A 9,798-nucleotide genomic window follows, 5' to 3' on the forward strand; every position below is an offset into this window, starting at 1 on the left:
AAATGTTTTATTTCATAATATTTATGTATAAATACATGTATATTGATAATTATAAAAAATAGATATTTATATGTAGTTTGAAATTATTTTTAAGTTTTCTCTGAACATAATTTTATCTGAATATCATCAAAATTGTAATTAAAATCTGTTGCTAATTTGTACATAAGATATATTCCAATCATAAATATAAATAATTAAAATGGGACTCTTACATTATACTTAAAATTTTGCTTAGCAAGCATTCCAAATGTGGCCCATGAGAACATTGCAACATATTGTGACAGATTTAAAGCATCGGCTTTAAATTTGAATGCAGTTTTGTGAGGTGATACAGTGTAGTTCAGTGAAAAGAATTTTGTAGTAAGTATAAATTAATTTAATTTATTAAAATTCAAAATCGTTGATTCTATCAGAATCAAGATATATTCTTCATTTTATCTTTTTAAATATTTAAGAATCGTTTATATATAACTTAATCTGACTAATATAATTAAGATTGAACAAAAAGCAATGTTAATAATAGTAATAATTCACATTTCAGATCAAAATGTATTTAACATTAGTGGTGATGGCTCTTTGCATATCGTATTCTTATACAGAAAATAATAATACAGTTACAAATATTAAGTCATCCACGAATACAAAACAGTCAACTGGCTGCGCCTGCGCCATATTTTTAAGCGGACAATTTAAGAAAGGCAGCAAGGAACAACCCAAAGGATATCCTGCACTTATCCATGAATATCCTGATCCAATTTCATGTACTACTATTGGGAACAAACTTTGTGTCAACAAATGTCTTGAAATTGTAAGTTTAAATTTTAATCGTTAAGAAATTATATATCCTTAATTCTTAATAATTAATTATTAGTAATTAATATTTAATTTGTATTATCCTTCTAAGTTAAAATATTTATTAATAACAAAGAAATGAAATATTTTATAGATAGTGAAACATTTACCAAACAGTCAAGCAGTTCTATGTGCTTCTATCGATCGTGATTGTCACAAAGAAAGAGTGAGTACATGTATACACAAGTTAATTTTTATCATATCTTTATTTGAAATTATGAACATTATTTTGTGTATTGAAATCATATCATCTTAATATTTTTTTACAGGCTTATCTTTTTTTCAAAAATTGTAAAGATGAATGGATAAATACGAATCTGTCAGCCGGTAGAGAATATTGCTGCAAAGATGGCATGCCATATAAATGTTAATTAACATGTATTTATAGGATAGCATTTTTGCATCGAAATGACTTCAATTTTTATATTATACTTTGTAATCTTGACAATTTAAACAATTTTTAATAAATACATTCGCTTAATACTTATACTTTGAATATCCCACCATTTGTCTAAATATAGCTTGAAGATCATCAGATACGCTCCATAAAGACACGCAGGAATTCAACACGAATATCTCAAACCATCACCGTCCTTCTATATTTAGACTTCGAGATGTGAGAATTTTGTGTACGCGGTATCAGTGCAGAATCTATAATTCATAAAATTTGGAATTAGAGTGATCGTTGGTTATTAAGGCACATCCTGAACCTCAACTTTAAATTACTAAATCAAATTCAATATAGCCCCAGGAATTTCAATCAGATTACACTATGTCAGTTTTAAATTACACGATCGTACTGTTTATTGTTGCAACTTCACGACCTCACAGCACTTGGTCAACTATCTTGAAAATATTAAAAACAAGCAGTATAGTGGTATAGTTATAAACGCAAAAATATGCCACGTTTTATAGAAACTGTCAAAGTTGCGCAACATATGATTAGAAAAAAATATCAGCTTCCGTGGTAATAAAATATATATGCAAAATGTGTGCACGAGTCCTGGCATGTCCGCTGTGTTCGCAACCTGGATTTCTAACGCTTGACGCGCTACGAGCTGGACTTGTAAGTGTAGCGACTCGACCCTTAATATGTCCTGTCTGTAATGAAGTATTGTTAGGCATAGATAAATTAACTATACATTTATTTGGTCACACGATCAATCTGAATAATGCTACAGCAGAATCGTCTAAATCTACAGACATCGCTGCTACCGATGAGCATCTAATCGCTATCCACAATGCACACAACATTGCACCGCAGGACTGGAACATATTGAAGCAATTAGATAAAGTTGAAAGTGGTAACAACAAAACTTACACACCATCAGATTCTAATGTGCCGAATGTAGGAAATATTCCTGCTATAGATTCCCAGCCTAAAATGCAAAACCTAGATTCATCAACAAAAGGCACGAGTCAATCTAGTTTCGTATCAGATTACAATCGTGACGTGATTAAAGTGAACATTCTTCCGCAATCAAATGAGAATCATAACACAGTCCAGAAAGTAATCACAAATCTGCAACAAGAAACAAATTGTGTGATGCAGTATTTTTGTAATGATATCAAACATTTGAATGTATCCCAGGAAGCTATGCAGGCGGAGAAAACAGCTATTTCAAATTTAATTATTGCAACAAAGGTAGCAGGAACTGTGGACACCAACATCTATCAAGATATTGAAAAGGAATGTACTGAATCGAACAGTAGTCATCGTGTCTTAAAAGAAAAACTGATAACAGATTTAATTGAGAAAGAGCATGACCTTCCTAATTTTCAATCAGTCCAGAATATAATTGCAAGTGTCTGTGCGAGAAAATCACCGGAAGAGCGCAATGATAAGGAAGACTTGCCTAATATGAAGAACACGATACTCGAAACAAATGCCGGGGATCAAAATCAAAATTTAGAACACGAGCAAATATTATCTCACACACAAACAAATGCCAAAACTATCCGTATGATAGCACCGAAGGAAAAAACGGAAAGATGTAATTTATGCGGCTTTTACTTTCCTGACACCAATATTTTAGCTTTACACGAAAAATTAGTGCACGAGCAGGACTCAAGCAATAATCTAGAGAAAGTTCTTAAGAATTACTCTTGCTATCTGTGTTCTAAGGTGTTCAAAATGAGAGGCAGTTTAATGGTGCATATGAGAGTAGCCCACATTGGACATAATTCAGGCAAGTAAATATCTAATTTATTATATTTAATTAATAAATAATTCAATATATTACTAATTTCTTAAAACACAACGGCACAATTTAAAATTTTTCAGAAAATAAGTTTCAATATTTTAAATCATTAATTTTTCAATAAATTAAAAAAATGACAATTTTTAAGTTATATCATTGTGTAGCAAATGAGTGATATGTAATTATTATTATAGTTTATAATTCAATATAATACGCAATTAAAGTTTTTTCACACATGATAGGTTCTTTTTCTAAAGGTAATCAAAATGAAGTCACCTGCGGCGACGTTGGATACGCGTGTCCCACATGTGGAAAGAAATTCAAAAAAGTGAGGATACTTTCACTTTTTATTTATGACATTCATTGCAAATGATACTTAATAAAAATATAAATTTTTCTCTTGCTTTTGCGTTTCAGGAGCAACATGTGATACAACATTTAAAGACTCACGAGGGGAAACAATGGGAGTGTGATACTTGCAGTAAAATGTTTACGACGAAATATTTTTTGAAGAAGCACAAACGACTGCATTCGGGAGAAATGCCTTACAAATGTAAAATATGTGACAAAAGCTTCACCTTCCAGCAATCATATCACAAGCACAGACTTTATCACAAGGATGATAAGCCGCACACCTGCGCGACTTGCGGTAGATCGTTCAAGGAACTCTCCACGTTACATAATCACGAAAGGATTCACACCGGAGAGAAACCATTCGCCTGCGAGACATGTGGTATGTTATGAAAGAACGAACATTAAAGATGAGCCGGTGCAGAATTAATCAAATAAACAATCGTTTGGAATTGACTAACAATTATCATTAATTATTTTGTTTGCGTAGTGTCTGTAATATTATGGTGTGCTGTGCATGGCTTACTGAAATGCAGGTAATTTTTCACGAGAAACGCTTATCTTATAAGTGTGCTGCAGGCCACAACAACGATAATAATCCTCCTACAATTGCCATACTAATTCTTCCGCAGGAAAGTGTTTCCGTCAGCGTGTTTCGTACTTAGTCCATCGTCGAATTCACACAGGAGTGATGCCTTATAAATGCACAATGTGTGGTAAAAGCTTCCGATACAAGGTACAAAGTGATCATTGAGTGTTTTCAGATGTATGCTCAATCTTTTGATAACTTACACATAATTCACACTTATAGGTGAGTCAAAGAACCCATAAATGTCCTGTACAAACTTCAGGCAGCACACAGCAATTGACATCTGATACACAAGAGGCTGATAACAGCACAATCAGGTCACAGGTCACTGATACCCTGCAAGAAAATCAATCAATAACAAATACCGCCGATGAGGAAAATAAGTTCGTTTTGATAATAAATGCTCAAGGACAACCTGTTTTAGCGTTGCAATCAGAAATAAATAACATATCCTCTGAAAGAAAGGAACAAGGCATTAAATTTACAAATACCAGCAATACTAACGAAGATCTAAAGAGCAAGACATGGGGTGACGATCTCAATAGTACGGGACTAAAGGAGTCAGCGGAATTAATTGAAAGAGTACAATCGAACAATGAAAAGATAGATGCAAAAAGCACGAACGATTTCTTTTCCATAGTGATGTCACCTCTTGAAACTAGCATATCATCTTCGACGTTTGAAATGGAGCACTTGAGAGTATCTTCGCCTAAACATAAAGAGGATCCGATAGATTCTTACACCGACTTGCCACAGGTTTCTGGAAATGTACAAATGAATTTAGAGCCAGACATAGAGCAAAACTTTAGCCATAATAAGGATGTCACAGAGTCTCTGCAAACCATAAATGAAGAATCATTGAAAGAATTGCTATATGGTATGGATAGAAGATGAAGCAAATATACACTTACAACTTAAGTGGCTCCTAGATAATCAATATATTATTGCAAAATATTATTGATTGTCTAGAGATTTTAGACTATTTGTTTTAAATTATTTAAAAGAGGCATTAATAAAATTGTTGTACAATATTGAGCATCTAAGGACTGTTTTAACAGTACAAACTACAGCAAAACTCCATTTATCTAAATATGTTGAGGGACAAGATAATTGGCGCCATTCTATCTTTCTATCTTTCATGGCAATGATTACAATGTTAACAAAGCAAACTTATGTGGATTTGTATGTATCCCCAAATAAAAAGTATTGAAGAACTCAACTATGAGTTTGTATAATTGAAATTGAATATGAATTTGTTTGTATAAATGGAATACAGATAAATGGAGTTCTACAGTAAATGAAATAGATTAACACTTATTGTAGATAAATATATATATATATAGAACAAAAATATTTATTCAAAATATAAAATTTAAAAATTATATTATATTGATTGCTTTTGCAATTCAATTATCACCTGTATAAATCAATTGTATAGAATATAGATAAAACGATATAAACAATTGTATAATTCGCTATTCTTAGAAATAATTGCAAATAATGACAAACTTAGGAATAATAGCTAATTTGACAACATATATTGATTTCTGATATTATTAGAAACTGCTATACATGAAGATAAAATTTAACAATAAATACAAAAGTAATACAACCAATCTAACAGATTAAAAATGTTCAATATAAATATATTAAGCTAAAGATGTAATCAACTGATAACATCAACTAGTGTATTTCAGCTGCTAAAATATCTTTATTAAGTTTTTCTGTTAAATAATTTTATATATGAGTTACACTAAAAACATAACATTCAATAATTGCACTTACAAATGTATATTAAATTTACATATATTGATAGCAAACACAAAAACTTTCCTTTTGGAGACACAGTTGACATAAACGTCGTTCTATCCTTCTTGGTATTCACTACAATGAATAACAAAGATAAAATGATATTTATATCAATTGTCTTCTAAAAGGAAAGCAGCCAAAGTCTGGATACCAACAAAAATAATAGCAAAATATCAGATTACAGAAACGAATAATAATAAATAAAACACTGTTCTACGAATCACAAAACATTTCCTGAAATTTATCTTGTGATCAGAAATTCTTGTCAACTAAATTACAAGATAAATATAAAGCGACATAACCTATTAAACTTACTGTTGATACAGTGTCATTAATTCTGGCTGAAACAACAACATATATATTTATTCCTGTTTCGAATATTTCCTCTATTATGCTATATGTTACGATAACCTTAATTTTATAACGTTTTTCACTGCAAACTAGTGCAATATTGGTGCAATTAAGTGCAAATTGGTTTACATATTTTCGGTCTTAATAAATAATTTGATCCTTTTAAATTTGTAACAACAAAGAATATACAATTAAACGGGTTAATTTTATTAATACCGAAAATACGTGAATTAATTTGCATTCAACTGCACTCAGTGTGTACCAGTGCTGCACCAATTCTTCCAATGAAAAAACGCTAATAGCTGCAAAGATCTGACCTAATGGCAAGTGTACATACAGCGTTGTCAGCTGGATTACGTCCGATGCAACAATTGGTCGGCGCAACTGGAGAACTGGAAACTTGACGCGTCCACCAATCAGATGTAAAATACCGAAACGGTCGCGATACGAGCCACAACATCAAACCTCTCGATGAACTGCTTGTGCTGCGGTCGAGATATCTCGTAGCAGACGACGCGCCGCGCGGATCGACTTGACAGCTCACTCCGTATTTTCACGTGTCCCATCGCGCATCGCGTTGCGTAACTGGAGTCCGACTTCCAGGGAGGAGCTCCCTTTTTGCGGTGAGTAAGGAACATTCGCGTTACATTGGCGACGAGGATATCATTTTTATCGTCGTCATCATCGGTTGCGACGATCGACCGATCGACGGACGACAGACAGCTGATCGAATGCGACGTGCAGACGCAGGCAGGAACGCAGGCTGTTTTGACATCGCCACGGGTAGCCGTTTGCAGTCATTTATCGATGGCCAATTGGCCCCTGCCGGATATCTTTTCCCCCAGCCAATCGTAGCCGCTCGCCGCGATCGGGACCGGAAATCTAGCGCAATCTGTTACAACACGATAAAAAAAAGCGCTGTCTTTTTCGCCCCGCTCCCAATGTCGTCGTATTTTAACGCGACGCAATCAGACGCAATGCGACGCAGCGAAATGGAACTGGAAACGATGAGAACCGTCGTGATTTGCGTCTCATGTTTTAATATTTAAACGCCATTTCCGAACGACGTAATATCTCGATCGGTTATGAACGTATATACACATATCGTATATACATATTTACGATCCGATCGGACCTTGAAAAGCGCGAGTGTATGTTTGCGCAAAAGCGGCAGTACGACTCATAAAACCGGTCGTCGACGAGACGACAGATAAGATACTTTTATCGTTCGAGACACGAACGCGAAGCGATTGCCGAAAAATCGATGTTTCTTCCACCAGTGCGGCGGAATTAGGAATTTGCGTTATCTCGAGAACTCGTGTCGGATAAACAGAGAGGTCTCAGATGAATGATACGCGTTTCTTCTCCAGTCAGTTTTACTTCGTCGTAAAGGTGAACGATGACAAAATTGTTTCGTGCGAACGTCATCAATTTCCGGCGATAACGCGCACGTCAGAATAAATACATAAGCGCGGGTTACATAAATGGTACGCGCGCGCGAAAGGTACGTCAGCGTCGCGCGTGTATTACGCACGTATCATTTTATTTCTTTTTTTCTTTTTTAAATGGAGAATTCGATCGATCGATTACGCGAACGGTCCGCGATACGGAACTTCAGTTACCTCGGAAAAGCGGGTTTTACGTAAGCGCACACGGCGATCACCAACGGACAGGTTCTCGCTGGCCGCCAGTAAAAATGTAAATTTAAAAAACGGCCAGGCAAGATGGCGGTTCGCGCGCCACGCGGTCGCGGCGCAGGAGCGGCCAGGCAGTGTCCCTGGACCCTGGATCGAGAAGAGAATCCTGCGCATGCGCGCGACAAAGGGCTGATGTCTTCTCCGTGTCCTCCCCGTCGCGGGGGAGAAGTAACTTTTAATCGTTTATTCGGTTTATTTTAAAATTTTCTGATCCCTCAACGCGGCCATATTGGCCAGTGACGTCAGAAGCGAGAAATCATGCGAACTTTTTTCCTTGCACTATGTGTACATCGTAATAAATTAGTTCCTCGCTCACAATATAATGTCATTCGCGTTCGATAGTCATATTGGCTGGGGTGTCCCCGACCTGGTGTCGTGATCGAACAGGAAGTGGAATTTAATCAAAAAGTTTAACTGTAAATAGAATGAATAGAGTAAAAAAGTTTGTATGCGACACTACATTCTCATGAAATATGATTTTGAAAATTAATGATATATTAAGTTTCTGAAATATTTTATATATTTTGTTGAAAAATAGTGTTCTTAATATTTACATGTAACGTTTTATATTTTTTATTAATTTTGTATTAATACTGACGCATAATATAAATGAATTAAAAAATTAGTAAGTACGTAATTAAATCGATTAACTTAATTTTTTACGTGTGCCTTAAAATTTACACTTAATGTAACACGTAATATTTCATCAGCTCTATTTCATCAGAAAGCTCAAGAGAGTAAGAGAAGGACGGAAAAATGACATAGGTAGAACACGGAAATCAATCATCTCAAGGATATGTTATCATGATTTTATTTACTTAGTTACTTACAAGTTCATTCATAAGTGACAAATAAAATCATTATGTTATCTATGACTACTCTATGATAGATACTTTCCATGTGACATTGTTCTATCTTTGTTACTTACTGAACGTCAAGAAAGATAAAATGCTTGTGTCGACTTGTATCACTAAACAGGAAGTATCTGATATATTGTGACACAATTTAACGTACTCTAGGCTTGTATTTTTTCCATACCTTAGAATTGAATTTCTTTTGAATTCAGGGTTCACCTTTCTTCTTTTCCTTTTCACATTGGAAAGAAAAAGACAAAAGATGAACCCTACAAGAAATTCAGTCCTAGGATATAAAACAACAGGTTTTCTATGTTCTACCTAGGAAGCGCATATGAATTCATTGCATCTCTTTCCCAGGACCCTAATTTTATCATTTTTAACGATAGTTGATATCATTATATTCATTATGTTGCGCAGTTTTTCATCACACATAATGCGCAATATAATATAACGCACGTGACAATACTGATAATGTTATTAAAATCAGTCGAAATAAATAAAAAATAATGTAATATCAATGTCATAATTTTGCATTCATATAATATAAAGATATAGAAAAAATATAAAGATATAGAAAAAAATAGCGCCGTCAGCAAAATTGTATTTTTAACAGTGAATATTTTCTATGTAAACAATAAATGTTATTTTTGTCAATGTAAGTTTCAGTTTTGTAAATAAATATTTGTTTATTGTTAACTAAACAATAAGTTCACTAAAATAAATCACAAAAACAAATTCTTATTTATCAATACGGCGAAGTAAAATTTTATTCCTAGCAGATAAACCATCAGCTGTTTTATTTGTTCACAAAATTATGAAATATGTATATTTCATGGAAAAATATATTTTATCATCACAATTTTTTTATAATATATTTTTTTGTAATATATAAACATAAATATCGAAGAAAACGTTATATGATATTTGCTTGTGAATTTGACTTTTTTTCTCAGTGTAGCTTAAATTGTATCTCGAATAAAAATATTTATTTATATCAACTAAACTGTTAGTATAAAAAATATTTTATTATCTATAAGGCTGAAAAATGTAGCAGAAGTAATTAAGTTCGTTGTTCGGTAAATAAAATATTT

At 33.5% G+C, this 9,798-nt stretch overlaps 2 protein-coding genes and 1 long non-coding RNA gene across 8 annotated transcripts; 2 read left to right on the top strand and 1 right to left on the bottom strand.

The window, feature by feature from the left end:
* On the top strand, window positions 1-1,223 carry LOC147908673 (follicle cell protein 3C-1-like). Of its 2 annotated transcripts, none has more exons than XM_087408413.1 (3): window positions 1-360; window positions 542-808; window positions 947-1,162. In XM_087408413.1, exons 2-3 carry the CDS (start codon window positions 548-550, stop codon window positions 1,106-1,108), a joined length of 423 nt encoding a protein of 140 aa, XP_087264539.1. In that variant the 5' UTR covers window positions 1-360; window positions 542-547; the 3' UTR covers window positions 1,109-1,162. The 2 variants fall into 2 exon arrangements, with proteins under 2 accessions (XP_087264539.1, XP_087264540.1); XM_087408414.1 differs by lacking the exon at window positions 1-360 and having other exon boundaries at window positions 947-1,018; window positions 1,122-1,223.
* On the bottom strand, window positions 1,040-6,457 carry LOC147908674 (uncharacterized). 3 transcript variants are annotated; one of them, XR_015545829.1, is made up of 6 exons: window positions 6,118-6,456; window positions 4,618-4,702; window positions 4,409-4,447; window positions 4,197-4,329; window positions 1,357-1,503; window positions 1,040-1,192 (listed from the first exon to the last, which is right to left on the bottom strand). It is a non-coding gene; the product is annotated as an uncharacterized LOC147908674 (long non-coding RNA). The 3 variants fall into 3 exon arrangements; XR_015545828.1 differs by having other exon boundaries at window positions 1,040-1,503; window positions 4,618-4,753; window positions 6,118-6,457; XR_015545830.1 differs by having other exon boundaries at window positions 4,197-4,447; window positions 4,618-4,753; window positions 6,118-6,457.
* LOC105153887 (uncharacterized) lies at window positions 1,501-5,372 on the top strand. Of its 3 annotated transcripts, XM_087408393.1 has the most exons (6): window positions 1,501-3,041; window positions 3,296-3,381; window positions 3,471-3,786; window positions 3,895-3,935; window positions 4,033-4,140; window positions 4,216-5,372. In XM_087408393.1, exons 1-6 carry the CDS (start codon window positions 1,841-1,843, stop codon window positions 4,885-4,887), a joined length of 2,424 nt encoding a protein of 807 aa, XP_087264519.1. In that variant the 5' UTR covers window positions 1,501-1,840; the 3' UTR covers window positions 4,888-5,372. The 3 variants fall into 3 exon arrangements, with proteins under 3 accessions (XP_087264519.1, XP_011067313.2, XP_087264518.1); XM_011069011.2 differs by lacking the exon at window positions 3,895-3,935 and having other exon boundaries at window positions 4,037-4,140; XM_087408392.1 differs by lacking the exon at window positions 3,895-3,935 and having other exon boundaries at window positions 3,311-3,381; window positions 4,037-4,140.
* Window positions 6,458-9,798: the final 3,341 nt, after the last annotated feature.

Source organism: Acromyrmex echinatior, chromosome 8 (genome assembly GCF_024713525.1).
Source record: "Acromyrmex echinatior isolate Ae372 chromosome 8, ASM2471352v2, whole genome shotgun sequence".
NCBI lineage: Eukaryota > Metazoa > Arthropoda > Insecta > Hymenoptera > Formicidae > Acromyrmex > Acromyrmex echinatior.